Below are 18,667 nucleotides of genomic sequence, written 5' to 3' on the forward strand. Positions count from 1 at the left end.
ATTAACATTTTTAATAAACAGATTTTGATGAAGATAAGGAAGTTGTGATTAATTTTGGATTTTAATCTTCATTAAAGGTGCACAGTGTAGCATTTCCAGCCAGTGGAGGGTCTACCTCATGGAGAGGTTATTGCCTGGCTCAGGCAATTGTTGTCAAGTCAGCTGCTCTAACTATAAAGCGCCGCGGGAAACACTGAGGTGGCTTGTCTCCCTGAAAGAATTAGTGCTCTAAAAGATATTTTTGTTTGAGCAAAAACACCTGTAATTGAATAAATGGAATGTGTGTTTAATCACATACAGTGGAACCTTTATCATTTCAGGCAGTTTCTTCTCCCCTACATTCAAGTACTTGTAATTGTTCAACATTTTATTTTACAAATCTTACAAAATTTTACAAATATTGTGTCCAGGTTTGTGTTCAGATTTGCAGAGAAATGTTACATTTCAAGTGAACTTGCTGGACTCTTCATTTTCATAGGTGTGGCTGGGGCAAAACTCTGTAAACAATGCATTCTTGTGGAGGAGGCTTTCCCTATAATTTCACTTCTCAAAGTGGAATGTTCAGCAAGAGCTGAATAGCAAGGTCAAACTATACAAGACGTAATTGTTATACAGTCCCATAGATTTTTTTGAAGATTATGATGACGCAAGTGATTTTTTTACACGCTAGCTAGCTCACTGTGTCTCAAAGCTAACTTCTGACCAGTGTATTCTAAGTATATTAGTATTATATTATATTAGTATTATACAATGAGAGACAGTCTAATTTTGTTGTTTGTTGTCTGTGGACTATGGGGATGAATTTTTGACTATGGGGGGCACCGTAGTCTCATGTATTAATGGGAAACACTGGTTATAGTTAGAATTTGGTACTTATCACTGGGCCAAAATGACTACACTACACTACACACAAAAGCTAAAATTAAAATCCTACTTTCACGTGCATGTTTTAATGTGACTCTAGCATTGCAGTCTGGGAGGATAAACACTTTGCTGTACTGACTGTAACAAAGAAAGAAACAATGTGAATGCAGAGCTTAAAAAAAGGGAAAAAAAACTAACAAACAAAAAAAAAAAAAAAAACTGTGGCCTGGACCTTAGCTTTTCACTCTCACAATAGACTTACATAATAACTTTTAGCTCTGCAGGGAAACTGAGAGGCCACAAGGAAAACAAACTAGCAGTAATGTTCTAGTGTTTTGTAACTGCACTGGGGGACTATTATTTCACATGTCAAGCTTTAATGAAAATCTGGTTAAAACAGGTTAAGATACACAGACTACAGCTTCATTAACCCAGAACTGGTCCTATCACCATAAATACTGTATATTGACTTCAGTGCTTGATAGATAGAGCAACTTTTGGGGCTCAGTATTTATCATGAGTACTTTGTAGTAGTGGGGAACTTTTTGTTGTTTTTCTTTATTATGAAGATTTTGAACTGTAGAGGTTTGAGAAAGTAACTTCTACGACTCCTGTGTTTCAGTGTTTCATTTATTTATTGCAGCTCATGTTCACTAATAAGACTGTACATATAGAATAGATTTTTTTAGGGGGGAAATCCTCTGTAGGGTTATTGTGTCAGTTGCATTCAATATTATCATGTATCATCTGTATTTTCATCAGCAATATGGTGTACATCACAATTTGTTATTCTGATAGACCTACCTAGAACTAATACAATAAATAGAGCCAAAAATAAGCATCTCTTCATCTTTCATACATTTAAAGATAAGCTAATATTGTAATGCCTCTCCTATTGATCTGTGTGTGACAATACTTGACCCCAAAACATAGAGTTCCATGGATCTGATTTAACTGGAATGTTCCACAATATGACATTTAACATATCTAGCTTAAAAATGATGACTTATTATTATTGATCTTACCTGTAACCTGTCCTCCTGTAATTCTGATTGATCCATGAAGATTGTTAATACTGTGGAAAGTTCAAAGCAAAGCAGTAACATCTCCATGTAGACAAAGCAGGTGGCGTACCCTCTACCCTAAAAAGTTCCACCGTGGACCTTGAACATGCACATCATTGGCCTATTTAAACCAGATTTCTCTTCAGGCTGTTGCTACTATTGTGCATTCAACTCCGTGTGTGCGTCTGTGAGTGTGTGTGAGGGGCTTGTATGTGCGTCTTGTCTCAGTATGTTGTTGAACAAGCAGCTCTATGTAGTCAGCTGTCCGGAGCAGTGCGAGTGTCATTAATCACAGAGGCAACAAAGCACAGAGAGGGGAAACAGCAGAGAGCAGCCCAGAGGATGTAATCTGGACCGGGGACGAGACACCGCCAAATAGGAGGAAGAGAAGAGAGGAGAGGATACAAGAGGTTAAAGCTTTATTCAGGGGTGAAGGTTAAGGGATATTCTGACATTGATGAACTTAAAGGGCCCATATTACGTGATTTTCTGATCTATTTCATAATGGTGTTACCTCATAAAAAGCATATTCGGATTTGTGTTTTGTTTCATTCACACATATTTAACACACAAACCCTGCATATTTAGGCCGAGTTCTTTTCTCAAATACAAAACACGCTGTTCCACCGTCGTGTAATACAGGAAGTACTCCACTGTTTTTTTTAATTTCGGTCCTGGAATTGCCAATTTTTACTGAACAAAAGGTAAAAGATAACTGTTTAACTTGAAAGCTAACACTACATGACATCACAAGGTGGAACAGAGCATTTTGAGCTTTGGACATGTAGACAGCCCAATGTTAAAGGATTACTGTATTTTCCAGTTTTTAAGTCTCTCCGGAGTATAAGTCGCATCAACCAAAAAATGCGCAATGAAGAAGGAAAAAACATATAAAAGTCACACTATTTGGGGAAATGTATTTTATAAAATCAGAGACCAGGAACTGACATTTCTTCTTGAAAGGCAAGTTCTAGTAATAACAACAGAATATGTTAACTGTTAATATGTTAACGTCCATTTTAAATCCATTGAAGTCTTCGTTCTCGGTGTCACTTCTGCATGCCCTCCGTAGATAAACCATAGATTCATGATGTATACAGTGCACCGCTTCCTCTTCTGCGTAGCTGTTGACAGACTCGGCATCAGTTCCAGTTAGAATTATTCTGTCCTTTCTGAATCCCGACAGGATAGTTTCGATTGTCATTGAAGTTCAGCCTTTGTCGATTCATCCAGTGACTTCCAGGAGAGTGGCATGATGCACCCGCCCGGTTGCCGTGAAACTGTGTTCTCCATCCCCGCCTTCTGCCAGTCTGTCACAAGTTTCTCGCTCACTCCAAACTTTCTTTCTGCTGCCCGTTTTCAGCTGAATATTTCACTTGCATTTGCAGCGAGACAGCGACTATTTCTACAGGAGACATGCGCAGTAGGAGTAATAGGAGTAGCAGATACTGGCACAAGAGCCTAAAGCGCCCTCTCGCAGCTGTCAGTCTGAAAATGTTAATATATGTCGCACCGGAGTATAAGTTGCAGGACCACCCAAACCATGAAAAAAGTGCGACTTATATAAATATGGTACTCAGACATGTGAGAATTAAACAAAACACAAATACGGGTATGTTTTTGTGCGATGAGGAAGCCCGGCTAAATAAAACAATACTGGCCTTTCTCTTTTGGTGCTTCAGGCAAGATTTCTAATGGCACCCCCCTGCACTCACCTGTGGCAATACATATTCCAATAATGGGTACTTTTGCCAAGACTTTTATAGGCATTAGTCCATTGATTAAGGGTCCCTGAATTAAATTGAATTTATTTTGTAGCAGGTACTTTTGAGAGCAATTGCTGATACTGCCTGTGCCAGGGCTTGTGTCTGGAATGAGAAGTGGGGAATAAATAATGAAAAGAATAATTTTACAATTCGGGATTCGCAAAATTAGAACTTCAAGTATATAGTGTGTAATAAAGCCTATTTAATAAGGGCTGCAAAAAGAGCTGAATTAAACTTGCTGTGTGAGCCTCTAGCCGTATTTCTGAATTTTAGTGGGTGATTGTATTGTTCATTCATGCTTTGTGCTTGAACCTCAGCCATGACATTTACAAGTACATTTGAGCACAGTTGTGATGGGATGCCATAATATCTCCCCCTCTAGTTTGACTTTGAAATGGTATGAGATAACCAGTACTACAGGGCCTAGTTTTACAATCACAGTTTCTACCTTCTGTCATTGATTGATGTAGTTATTACTCTAGTTACCATTTTATAGTAAGCAGTTCTTCTGTATGATTCAAAATATTCACTAATTGTATTACTTCCTCATGCAGTTGTCCTTGTTGTGTTGCAGGAGGGAGAGTTCCTGGTTCGGACTCACCATCTTGAATACTGTGATGGAGGGATTCTGGACCCTGACGACACACTCAGCGATCTGGTGGAAGACAGAGACAAGGTAAGGCCACTGAAATGTAAAACCGAAAGTGGAAATGGACCTGGACAAGAAAAGATTTTGCGTCCTTCTGTAATATACTTTATATTTCTACAATGTGAATAGCTATGTGAGGAGAGCTTTGCAACTTTATATGCTTCATTTTGGGAAACCTGCTTACATTTTATATAGCTTTTTTTATACTGTTGCTGTTGTTATCAAAATTTCTTGGGGGTGTGAAGCTAACTGAAAGCACTTCTCTATTAGAAGCGCTGTTACTCAAGTTAAACTTAATAAGAACTTTATTTTAACACATTCTGACCATAAAGAACTGACATGGTTGCAACTACAATAGGTGAGCTGATTTGTGTGCTGAAACAAGTCTCTCACACATACAATTAAAGTCACAAGCTATCTAGTATTCGCCAACAGTTTTTCAGTTTTTCATTCTCACCTTTTTTTTGACACCTAAATGTGACATGAACTTTTTTATTAATCACAGCCTCTTGAAAATGAGTTGTTTAAGTCCATGTGTATTTTATCTTGAGTTTTCAGACAATCTTAAAACGTTTTTGTCTGCTTTTGCTAATATGTGCATTTTGTTTCTGTGGTAACTGCAGAACATTCCGCCAATAGAGATGCATGTAGAGCACCCCAGTGTGATGTCACTGCAAAGTATCATTGATTGATTTGGTTGATAATCCAACTTGAGTTCCAAAGTTTTTTCATTTGGTTTGGGTTTTTGAATTTTGGTATGGTTCATAACATGCTTTTATTTCTGTTAGATTTCCATTGGATACCCTCTCTGTACAACTCTCCTTTTATTATTTGTGTTTGGCACTAGCCCAGTCTACTATAGCTGGATTATTCAAGAACACACAGATAAATATTAGCAACCCAATCCCTCCTTGAAAATCCAATATACCATATATATATATATATATATTATATTTTTTTTACTTTATTCATATCATAATTCGCAAAATAATTCAGTTTCCCATAGCTTTAAGTGTTTGTGAAATACAGTCAGGTGTCTGTGTTTTAATAGTATTGAGCTGGAGTGGCCCATAAGCTTTCTTCTTGGCCTGAATATTGCCTCTGCAGCAAAATTCAAAGGCAAAGGTTTTAAGCTGCCTTTAGCAATACACTGTCATTAGGAATTCATTTTTGGAGACACGGGAACTTAATCTCCCCATTTCCCCCAAAGCATTTTTTTCTCTCATTTTATTACTTATATAGTCCATATAAATGTGATTAATAGTGTGCATTAAGCCTCTTGTACAATGGTGGAATACCTTAATGAATTCCAAGACTTTTTAGCAGCTCTGAACATGAAAGCAATGTCAACATGTTTTAATGAGCCCACTACATTTTTATTTAGCTAGAAAAAAAAGTTGAGAAAAGCTACTGGCGCTAAAATGTAGTCCACTTTTGAGTTTTCTATGGTCCCACGCTCTCGCTGTGTGTACCCTTAAGGAGGTATGAATTCTTCAGGATTTGTTGGAACTAATTAAGAACAAAGTTGCAATAGTTGGCCATTTCCTGCTGGGCTGTGGAAGCTAAAGAGGGAACTGCAGATCATTTGATGTTTGACCTTCCTCAGATACTGTCAAAGCTGTATCTTTCACTGCGTGTTTTGGTGAGATTAGTTTAAATCCTATTATGTTTTCATCAGGTGGGTAATGGAGGGCTTTTATTATGCTAGGATCAAATGTTAACTCTAATGCAGCCTTCTGTTTGCTCATTTTAATGTATGCAAGGAGCTATAAATATTTAGCATTCTCAGCAGGTATTAACAGGCATTTGTATGTGAGACACAAACATGACATATATAACTGTGATTATATAAGTGATATATAAGTGATTCTACAAGTAATAATTTAACTGTGAAACATGACAGTTTTGAACCAGATTTCTCTTTGAAAAGTCTTTATTTGTACACAAATAATAACTTACTTTGTGTTTTACTTTATATAGAAGTATTACAGCTGTGGAAATAATAAAATTTTCTAATCATCAGTAGGGCTGGGTATCATTAAGAAGTTGCCGATACGATACATACCTCGATACACAGGCCATGATACAATACATATCTCGATACATTGCACTTTCGATTCAATATGATATATTTCAAATCGATTCGATACAGTTCAATAAAAAATAAAGACTAAATCATGGCTGTGATACTAAAAGTCTTTGTTAAACCACTTCTTGTGCAAAGTTCATATGAAACACAAACATTTTAATCCTCAAAACAGTGCCAAAATGTCAAATGTGTTGCATAAATGAGTTTCCTTTCACTCCACAAGCAACAAAACTGTAGCGCTGTAACAAAATAATTTAATAAAACACATGTAAAAATACTCTTGGTGACATATCGATACAGTAGCCCACGATATCGATACTGTATCATCACATTAAACGATACGATATATCAATATTCCGATATTTTTGCACACCCCTAATCATCAGTGATTTTTTTTTTTTTTATCAAGAGAGCCACATCCTCTTAGCCAGGCTGGAACCACCTAGTGCCTCCGCTTAGTTTCATATCTCTCCAGCGACTAGGTCACAAATCGGAATACACTAGACGGTTTGCAAAAACCCCGGAAGCACGAGTCCGGGCACCAGCCAGTCAGCGAAGAGCCGTACATTCTGTGTTGGCAACAATTCCTGAGATTGAGGATTAAAGCCGGAACAAAGAGGATGTTTGGTGAATTTTATCAAGGGGAAAGATGTTATTGCACTTTCCTACAGGAAAAAGCTTAATATACCAGTTAGCCTTGTTAGCGGTGCATTACATACGTCATGACCAAATAGCAGCGATTGATTAAATTTAAAAAGTACCCACCTACCGTCAAGCAAACGAATTCCAATGCTGGTCAGTGCGAGGTCAGACGGTTTCCACGAAGTGAAACCAGCTGATGAATCAGGCTAACAGCCAACTCCCTGTCGGTAAAAACAAGTGGAGCAGAGTTCAGTTGTTGGAGGAATACATGTCAAATATTACGTCTATTAAGTTTATTTTCAGGTAATTAATATTAAAAGCAGGTAACCTAAACATAACATAAAATTGAATAGGACATCATAACTGATCAAAATATTTATTGTTTTGTTATATTGCCCAGCTTTAAGAGTGTATGAAGTTTTACATATGAAGTTCATGATCATCAGCAGCTCTCCTCTCCTCTTTGACATGTGAGCAGCTCTACATCCTGCTCTGTTGTTGTTTTTATTGGCTGGTTTCTGCTGTATTGGAGATGACACAGTGAGTTAAAGCCTGTGGACATATGACAACAACAGAGTCAGGAGACCAGGCGTGTGATGGTACGCTATAGTCCCTGAGGTCATATACTGGTCACTAACTTACAGAGTTATACACCCGCAGCCTGGAGTGACCCTAGCTATGAAGAGCTACTGTTAGAAAGATTCTCCTTCTATTGTTCAGTTGCTGAGTCACCTCAAACGACCTAACACCAATGCTACTGTATCTGTATTAAAGCCCCACCATGCAACGTTTAGCCATTTTCAAACTTTTTATTGCACTCAAAAACATGCAAAACATCAGTGCTCCTGCTTAAGTGGGAAATTTTCTCACTACATTTGACCATTCCTTCAACACGTCTGGGGCACCATAAGGCTTGCACCTCCACAAACCTGGCTCTTACTTGTTCTTACTTACTTGGCTTCCACCTACACATCTATCACCACAGAGAATATTCTGAAGTATTGTTTTTATATGTTGCTGTATTAAACTTTAGTGAAAGAGGATCCAGCACCTGCTTCTATGGAGATGTTTTTGTTTTACCTGGAATGGTGCATGATAGGGCATTAAACTATCTTCACGGAAACAAGCAGGAGATGCCACCAAGCTTACAGGTCAGATCTACTTTTAAATAATAATAATCTTACATTTTAAACCATTAAAAAAATGTATACACACATAAAACTAGTATCAAGACCCAGTTATGGTATTCTGCTTTTCTGTAATACCTTTTCTTTTCTTCAAAACATAATCTCCACTGTACTCATTTAAATACTGAGGTAAAAGAAAGTGCAGTTTTCTTATTGTTTGAAAAATGAATTGGGGATGCAGAAATAAACTGGATTGTGATACTGAGCCATGGAAGGTTGTGAGCAGCGGAGATTGCAAATGGAAATGTGAAATATTCATTGAGTTTTGGAGTGAGTTTGTGGTGGTATAATACAGAGCCCATGAATAAAGGCCTGCTAATCCCTCGCGAGTGTTTTACTGTAGTCCGCCTCAGACTGACTGGGTTTAGGCTCTGAACTGTAAAGAAAATATAAAAGTACTTAACTCCCGCTCAAGACGAGAGGGTGAAGTCTCTTAAGTGGTCTGTGGTGGGAATGGATACACTGGGATTATGTGTTCTGAATGTTTTTAAAGCTATCGTGGGTAGTGATAACATTTGGAAAGACGGTTCAAGATGTATTTTCAAAGGTACTTTAAGTATTTAAGTATAACATTAAAATTGTCAATCTCCATGGAGATAAGCAGGTGATGCTACCAGGCCTAAAAAGGTCAGATCTTCGTTTTTGAGCAATCAAACACCTAAATAGCAAAAATGTTAAATAGATACGTTTAATGGCACACTGTGGAACATTTCAGGCAAAGCAGTAACTCTAACATTTCTGGTGGTGGGTTATAGATGGGCCTTGGTGATAGAGGGAAAAAGAATCATAAATTTTTGCCCCATGTTATTCCATCGTGACGTTTGATTTGATCTTCCTCCATCTTTAGAAAACATAGACACATGGACTTTAGGCATAAAGAGCAGGGAGTCAGGATCACTACAATTTTCATTTTGTGTTGATAGGACCAGTAATTCCAGACAAATCCACATTTAAACTTTGGAATTAAGCCTAAAAGCATGTGCGCTACGAGCAGAAACACAGTAAATGAAGCTTTTTACAAATTTCAACATTAGTGATTAGAAGCGATTTGGAGGCTTCAGACCAAACCAATGGGTCTACCCTGCAATAATGAAAAATATTGGATTTATTACTTCACTGATAGCAATTGTCATAACTGTGAAATGTTATGATAATATTTTGAACTGCTACTTTGGGCCCTATAATGCAATTTTTAAATATAAGACGTAAAAACTCATGTTATCAAACTTGTCATTAATTAAATGCATGTTTTTTTCCAGCTTTATATGGAGTCCCTATTGTCACCATTGCACATATTTCTATAATGGACAATAATTACATCTTAATGCATGAAAGATTTGGACTTAATGATCATTTGTATTCAGCTATACCACCTTTACCCCCTACACCATTTAAACAAGTCATATACATTACAGATGCTGCTCTATTATTCTGCTTGCCATTAGCGATAAGCCTGTTCAGTGACTGCATGAGGTGATATATTCGGTGCTGAAAACTTAGTTAAGCATTAGTCTGTTGCCTTACCTTTAGACACCCTCCTGCACTCCCCTCTACCCCACCATCACCACAGCTTTTCCCATTAGCCTAATGTCTCCCTCGCACTCTGTTTTTCAGGCCTCCTCACAGATTTATGCCAAAGAAAATGAAAAGTAAGCAGGAAATATGGATCCCCATCAGCATTTTCTCTGTAGCTGGAAGTGTAATTCCTAATGTATTTTTGCCGTCTTGTGGGTGTTGCAGAAACAGCCGTATACCGAGCGCATAGAGCCTTGTTTGAAAGGTTAGCTGGTAATGGATGGAGAGGGAGAGGGGAGAAATGCGTTCGGCCGGGCTCATATTGATGTTCATGCGGGCACATAAACTACAGGCTCGCACAATGGTAAACAGCCCACAGTCCCCTCTGCACAAATCACCACTAAAGCTGCGTCAGATGTGACTGAGATTCATGATTATTAGTTTGTTTTGTTTGCTCATACATAATGCAGTAAGGAGAGCCATTTCAACTTCTGGACATACAAACCTGTTTCAGCACCGTGCTTCAACTGGTGATGAAACTCTTTCTCTTTCACAGTTGTGCTTTTAACCATCTTATAGTTGTTTCCTTTTCTCATTTGTGCATGCCTGAGCAATCTTTAATCACTTATTTTCAAGACGCCATATTGCCAGTCAACCTCCATTTTCACCACCACCGGTGTACCCCTATTGCTCCCGACTTTTGGCAGCATTGCATAGTCATTGTGGCACAAATGAATGCTGCTCGCTCATGATGTGCAGCTATCTGACTCTTTGTTGTGATGATGTTTACTATGACGTCCGCTCCCATTGGACACCAAAGTTTTCAAACGCAGAAGTGAGTGGACTTGTTTCTTTTATTAAGTCATTTCAGATGAATTTTGCTATTTAAAATGTACAAATTATCACTAGGGATGTAACAATAACCGAAATATCATGATATCGTATCATCAAAGTTCTCACAATAATATCGTGGACCATCACAATATATCGAATTACAAGTTTCTTTTCTTAAATTAAGAGTTATGGTGCAGCAAAAGCTAAAAAAAGACAGAGGGAACTACATAGACCGTAATCCTTTGCTCCATTTCAGTGCAGACTATGTGAAGAACTAACACTTCTAAGCACTTTTACATCTTAGTTCTTTGGAGTAAGTCTTGTCAAGGCATTTTAAGAAGAAAAAGTAGCATATGCACAGTTTTGTTAGTCTCCACAAAATATTGCAATATATATCATACCATGAGATTCATACCATGACGATTTCATATCGTGAGACTTGGATATCGTTACACCCCTAATTATTACCTATTGATCCATGGGTGTCGTAGATTATAACTATATAGCAGGCTCAAGCACATTGTGTGTTCTTTAATTCCCTTGGCAAACAAAAAATATCTAAGATTATAAATAACCTGCTAATCTATGGGTGGTCTGTTGCCTGCTTGTGTCCACTGAGATTGCTTTGTCTGGAATATTTAGTCTTTCCAATTACATTTTTATGGCTCAAAAATAATGTGAAAAGAAAAACAATATGTGCGTAAAATAGGGATGTAACAATAACCGAAATATTGTGATATCGTATCGTTAGAGTTCTCACAATAATATCATGGACCATCACAATATATCAAATTACACGTCTCATTGCTTAAATTAAGAGTTATGGTGCAGCAAAAAAAGACAGAGGGAACTACATAGACCATGATCCTTTGCTCCATTTCAGTGTAGACTAAAAGATGAAATAACAGTTCTAAGCTCTTTTAAGTCTTAGTTCTTTGGTTTAAGTCTTGTCAAGGCATTTGAAGAGAAAAAAGTAGCATATGCACAGTTTAGTTTGCCTCCAAAAAATATCACAATAAATTTCTGACCATGAGATGTATATCGTGAAAATATTGTACCAAGAGATTTGGATATTGTTAGATCCCTAATTGTGAGCCTCCCCACTATATCGTGAATTTTCCCACGGTATTGCAGTAAATATCGTACCGTGAAGTTTATACCGTGACGATATTGTATTGTGAGACTTGGATAGTTACACCCCTAGTGTTAAATGTACCAAGTGAACTGAATACATTTCACATATCTAATTCTAAAAAACAAATGAAAAATATAAAAATATTTAGGAAAAAACTAAACAAAACAAACAAAAAAAGAATTCATTGTGTGGTATCTACAAGAAAAAGAAACAATTTTGGGTCCGCACAAGTTCAGTGGATCAGTGGATCAGATCAACAGCTGTCAACTCTGACTAACTTTACTTACGTTAATATTATGGGTAGTGAGAAGATCCTGGGTATATTTCAGGCCCTGTTTGTTGCTGGAAGTGGAAAAATATGGCTTCATTATGCTACAGCAATTGAGTAATGTGTTGCATTGTTGTTCTAATGACCTATTAACTTCCAAATGGAATGTTGATTTGTTTTTGCATGAAATGTATTGAGTTTATTGTGTGTCTCTTGTAGCTAAATTGTGATAGTGGGAAAAAATCTTTGTTTTGAACAGAATATTAGTACTCCACAGCATGTCTCCTTCCTTACAAACACTCTCTTTTTTTCTTATCTGTTTTTATCTTATGATCTGCCCCAGCCTCCTCTTATTGCCCCATCTCTCCTGCGTCGTTCTGTCATTTTGATGAACAAAATCTGAGCCTGTCCTAATGAGGCAATTATGATCTGGTTGAAAGGGTTATTATGCGTAATGCAGCAGCTCTGTAAACTACCACTCTCTCTCCTCTGTCACATGTGAATACATTAGGGGTGCCCAGAGGAGTCCTTCACAATATGCAGATCTGCTACTGGAACAATAGGCTGAGGAGCACTTTGTTATCAACCTATGGAACTAGGACTGGGCAATACGACAAAAAATTTGAAGTGAATATAAAATGTCAGTGTTAGTTTAATTTAGTTGTATTAAAAACAAATAAAACTGTCTTTCGATATAAAATTTGAATTATTATTAAGACTCAGAAGTTGTAAAATTTATTCTTTCAAAGTGTGAACTCTTCTCCAAACCAGATGCTTGTTTGAGTTCTTTGGCAGGCACATTTCAGAGCGTAGCTGAGATCCCAGCTGTATTAAACATAGTTCCAAAGGTTAAGTGCTCAAGCAAGAATGACAAAACTCCACTCCTCTGTATTGGTACTGTACTCTGCTAGGGAGGTAGGGAGGGTAGAAAGAAAGACATAAGGAGAGAGAAACAAACATCGAGAGAGAACACACAGAGAATGGAGCGAGATTTAAAGGAGAGGAAAAGGAGAGCATAGAGAGAAAGAGGGTAGATAGAAAGAGAAGGAGAGGAGGGGGATAAGAGAGTGCTTGTCTCACACACACCCTGCTCTGTCACGTTACAGCTGCAGTTCCCTGTTGACCTTTGAACTCATGACTCTACGGTGAGGTGGCGTTTGCCGTGGGAATAATATTGACCATGGTCTAAAGAAAGCAGCGTGGATTATTGCCTCCACACTTTGAACTGGTTTCATTTACTTTATGTTGTGAGTGCAGTGTAGGCGGGACTGTATATACATGCACACAATATAGGCCATACGCAATGAGGTTTTAAAGGAACTGTATGTAGGCGCTTACAGTTTTTCAAAAAGGTGTACAATCATAACTGAACCTTAACTTGACCTGCATATAGCGCATATAGACGACACTAGAGGTAGCACAGATAATGATTGGCTGAGGTTTGATAGTGAGAATTTAGATCAGAGAGAGGATTTAAGGATTGAAACTGGCAACCCAAATGAGAGACTGTGTGAGGCTCATTCCACTTTCGAACAAAAGGTAAAAGCTAGCAGCTAACTTTTAAACCACTGCTACATGACATCACAAGGTGGAAAGAGCATTTTGAGCTTTGGAGATGTAGACGGACTAATGATGAAGGGTTACTTTTACACACACGTAGGGCTGGGTGATATGGAGCAAAAAATATATCTCGATATATTTTGCTAAATCTCGATATACGATATATACTCGATATCTGTACAGGAAAAATAACCCCCCCGAAACTACTGCAAAAACAAATATGCTAAATTCCACAAGGTCTTTTTTTATTGAAGTGCAAAGAGGTAGGCAGTTGATGTAGGGAGAAAGTGCTTCTTCGACATTTAAAAAAAAAAAAGCCTTAAAGCCTTAAATAATAATTTTACTGTAAAATTAAGGAAGAAATAATACATATTTCCTTCTTTTCATTCAAAAATAAATCAACTCAACTCGCATTAACTTAACTTGCATTAACTCTGTTCACCCTACAATAACCAGAACCATGAGCTCCTTTAACAGAGAAAGCTCAGGTGGTTCCTTATTTTAAGGAGCTCTGAGGTTTCCCACAATCCACTGCGGGGCAAACCCAACGTTTCTAAACACTATTGTACAAGTTACACTCCAGCAGATTATTAATTTATATCTTCTGCATAAATAAACTTTACATTACTAAACTTTACAACATATAAAGCATTACTATAGAGCCACATCAGCCCGTTTGAGATTATGTTTTTAATTCAGTTTTATAGAAATGAAACTTAAAACCTCATGGCTCATTTGCATAAATTATAAGCACTGAAAAAAAACAAAACTGCTCACTCCTTGTGCCATCTTACTGTTGGACTAAAGAACACAACTCAGTGGATTATGAGTGTTCTTTTTGTTACAGAGGATGTGCTGCTGATCGTGAGTCTGTAAATGGTGGAAAAGGTTCGTGGTGCATGAAGCTTTGGTTGGCACCCACTTTCAGCATTCATGGCAGTAGACATCTGTCTGGTGTTCGTAGCAAGGAGGCAGGGGTACGTGGGGGGAGCACAGAGAAGGCAACCAAGTGAAGCAGCAAAATCCGAATTAAATATAAGCATTATATCGATATACAGTATATACTATATGTCAGAATCCATTTCGAGTTTTAAAAAATATCCCAATATTTTTTAATACACACGTGTGTGAATGAAACAAAACACAGCTACGGATATGTTCTGATGAATTAACAACATTATAACATGGCTAAAGCTCCCAAGAGTAAATTTAGTGTAATATAGGACCTTTTAATTTCATATATTGTAAAAACGGCTAAAATGAGAGACATTTGTGAAAAAAAGAAAAAGAAATAGTAAATGAATGATTTGGCCTTCACATTCAAAAGGGCATTTGGTCAGATGAAAACCATAAGGAAGCAACTGTCTCCTTAAATGAAAATAGTCAGCATGGGATTTCTTTCAGATGAAGCTGGGGCAATGCTGCTAAATTAGATGAGCGTTACACATTAATCAATCTCTCAAGGATGTCGACGTACATGGTTTAGAAGTTTTTCAATAAATACGTTTAGCTGATGTATGGCTTAATCCCGAGTGTGATTTACAGTCCCTGTCAGTCCATGTAATGAATATCTCCTCCCTTATGATGGACTAAGATTGGGTTTGTGATTGAAGTTTGAGTGGAGAGGTGAAATGACAGCTATGACTTTGTGCATGCGTTTAAGGACACGTTAAAGACACAACCTAAACTACAAAACTTGTGTGAGTTTTTTAAATTGTAGATCATCAAATTTATTGGTATCAAATATGGTATATTTAGGTTAATTTAATCTCTTTTGCTCACTACTTGGAGGTGTACATGGCTGTTGCTAGTTTAATTTAATATTTTTTGTTAATAATACTGGCTGTGTTTTAAAATATGCACTGTGAACTAAATCCTGATTTCAACTTTTTATTAAAAATCTCATCTCGATTGTGCAGCCTTAGATGGGATGCCAGTTTACGCAATGGCCAGTTTGTAAGGGCTCATATATGAAACACCAATATTGGCGTGCAACCTTCCATGGGGTAGTTTTCTTTGCAAAACTGAAATCTGGCATGTAGGAGGAAGCAAGTAATAATACTGTAGTTTCATGCCTAAAAGCAGAAGCAGATGTTTGTGTTTTTAATAGTGGATTATGGAGGGTTTATATATTATATTATATATTATAATATCTAGAATATCCACAATGTTTTATGGTCCACAAAGACTGAACATAAATCCTGTTTTATTTGAAACTCGTGACTCAAAATATATATTAAATCATGACTTAAATTATTACATTTTCTCTTTTTATATTAAAGAGAAAATGTGCAACTTTACTTAATTTACTTTTTTATATGTGGACAGACTTGACCGTCTAACCATCTTTAGGTTCAAAGTGATATAAAATTAGCACCTTTGTCAGAGCAATCAACCATTCAAAACAAAATATTATATATTCTGACTGTATAAAAGTTCTCTAAATGTCACTTTTAAACAGAAAGCTGAAATCCATGAATATATGCGTGTTCTGGTTTTTCCAACACAGTTCTGCAAATACCCGGTTCCTTAACCTATAAACCTTAACCAAAATACCTGTTTCTAAATTTAACCCTAATCCTACTTAGGGATGCACTGATCCAGCTTTTTCAGTCCCAATACTGATTCCAATACTATGGCTTTAAGTATCTGCTGATACCGTATATCAACTGTACCATGGCAGTGACTAAAACTGGATTTATTTCATTAAAACAAACAAACACAAAATAAGACAAAACTGATCCAAATTTGTTATGGAGCTGTTATTTATTCCTCAAGTAACTACAGAACAACTATGTATAAATAAAAGTTCAAACATTATGAGACTTTCTGGGCCATGACCATTGAATATTCTTATTACAGTGTCCGACCAGGAAATCAGATTAACTGATATTCGATACAAGTATCTGATCGGTCCATTCCTAATCCTAACTTTAGTTTTACTGTGGATTAATATATCATTAAAAATAAACTTTGGCTAGCAAGTGGCTGTTGGCAAAACTTTGGGAAAACAATATATACTAGTACGTATTTATATATATATTTAGAGCTCTTCAACATTGTGACACTGTATGAACACAATGTACTTCAGACAAAGGCAGTGACTGTACATTGATTTTGAATGCAATGAATGAATCGTATGTTTTGCTGTCAGTTTCACATGAACAGCCACACAGATGGGCCTCGCACTATCACATGTGGCACATTTTAAAGAGCTCCATTAGTTTGATTGCTTACAACTCGTCACACATGAGGACCGCGCACCCGTAAAAAACAAAAGCTCAATTAAATCACTTTTTTAATGCTTTTCATTTGATGGTTGCATTTTATTATTCTGCGTTTACAACAGTCATTTGTGATAAAAGCGATGTACGGATATGATTTTATGCAGCGGAGGAGCACAGAGCCAGACTACGCGCTGTGGGGAGGCACTGGAGTGGAATAATGGACAAGGCGATGCAGGGAAAGTGGGCCGATTTTATCATTCACACTCTCTTAACCACCAGCCATCTGCTAAGTGCATGCATTCTTGTCATTGCTGCTGCCTTGTGTCTACGGGCTCACTCATACATATGGATATGATGGAGGTATTAGACTAAAGGTGGGCCATATGCCAAAAAATTAATATCATGGTTTCCTGGAAGTAGTGTTGTCATTATACTAATATCTAAAATGTGATCTCGATACTAAGACGTGGACTTGATACTCACTACTAATTCCAATACTACAAAGATTAATAAAATATATATATTTTGATTAGCAGGTTGCATTATATGTAATCCCTTAGTTGTCCAGGTAGGTTCCATAGTGGTCTGTGGTCTTATAGTAGTACTTGTTCTGATACAGCTCAAGATTCTTCTAAAGCTATTCAGGAAAGTTTGGTTTCTGTACTGTGAATGTAACTTTTTTTGTAATGATACCTGCTCAAATCTAGTTTCAAGACTATACATCGCTTTGAAGAGGGAGGTAACTTAAAGCTATCGGCTTCTTCTGTAAATTCAGATTCATTATAACTGGATAAATCTCACTGTGGCTGACCAATAGGAGTTGTGAGTGGGCATTCAAGAGAAAACGAATGTCAATTTTACCCAAATAGATTGAGCAATTAGATCACAATATAATTTTTATCACCATGTCTCAGTTTTATATTAGTCCAAAATGGTGAACACTGAAGACAATGTCAACTATGTCTCTGGTGTTGAACAATTATTATAGAAACATTGCAATCATATAATTAATAAAAAAAACAGACTAGACATATTTCTCACTTTAAAGGTCCACTATGTATATTTTCTAGTGGAGACTCCGCCGCCTGCTTGTCTCCATTAAGATGTTATTGATTTGCTTGTATCTTCCACAGTATAACATTAAATCTCTATGGAAACAAGCAAGTGACGTAACCAGGTCAAGTGACAGTTTATATGTGTAGAGAAGTGAGCCCATTCACTATAAGAGTGCATGTTTTCAAAAGGTTATTTATGAGCAGTGAACTCACCTGCATTTGAATACATTTAATAACAGTATTTTTGATGCCATAATGAGCACATCTCTATTGAGACAAGCCAGTGTTGGACCCTCCATCAAAAAGTTACATAGTGCACCTTTAAAACAAATTAATGTATGTTTTCTGCATGAAGTAAAACAGATCTTTTACGAGTTATAATGATATCACTCTTAATATAAATCCATTTTATATCATTTGTCATAGCTCCTCATAAAATACCCTATAAGCACTTGAAGTCATGCACATATATAGAAAATAAAACTTTTATCCCCCTATGGAATGAATGCATAGAAGAAAATTGCACTTCCATTCAATGAAGTCTATGTAATATGGGTAGTATGTAAAGGTGCTTTATTTCTGGATTGGCAGGTAGTGTTCATTAGGCCATAGGGGAGTGGGAAAGGCGAGCAAAGGGGACACGCGACTGACAGCACAAAAGCCTGCTACAGGAAAAGCAGAAAGACTCACTCCAAGTAGAGAATAAAAGACCAGAGCAGAGGTGAAAGTGACAAGCAGCATTTAGGTTCATTATGTCAGGATCTCCGTGTTTTCTTCTCTTTATTCGGCCGTAACGAGCTCAACATGGACCT

General features: G+C 37.0%; 1 protein-coding gene across 4 annotated transcripts in view; it reads left to right on the forward strand.

Moving 5' to 3' along the window:
* pard3bb (par-3 family cell polarity regulator beta b) overlaps positions 1-18,667 on the forward strand; it is a 346,128-nt gene that overhangs the window by 11,983 nt on the left and 315,478 nt on the right. For all 4 annotated transcript variants that reach the window (XR_008632058.1, XM_055152785.1, XM_055152788.1 and 1 more), the window contains one exon: positions 4,269-4,370. Coding sequence is in view for 3 of the 4 variants with exons in the window: in XM_055152785.1 (XP_055008760.1) it covers positions 4,269-4,370 (102 nt within the window). In the remaining variant the exon portion in view is untranslated. The remainder of the gene's footprint in view (positions 1-4,268; positions 4,371-18,667) is intronic.

This window comes from Boleophthalmus pectinirostris, unplaced genomic scaffold, assembly GCF_026225935.1.
Source record: "Boleophthalmus pectinirostris isolate CB_2022bp ecotype Guang Dong unplaced genomic scaffold, ASM2622593v1 HiC_scaffold_1, whole genome shotgun sequence".
NCBI classification, from domain to species: domain Eukaryota; kingdom Metazoa; phylum Chordata; class Actinopteri; order Gobiiformes; family Gobiidae; genus Boleophthalmus; species Boleophthalmus pectinirostris.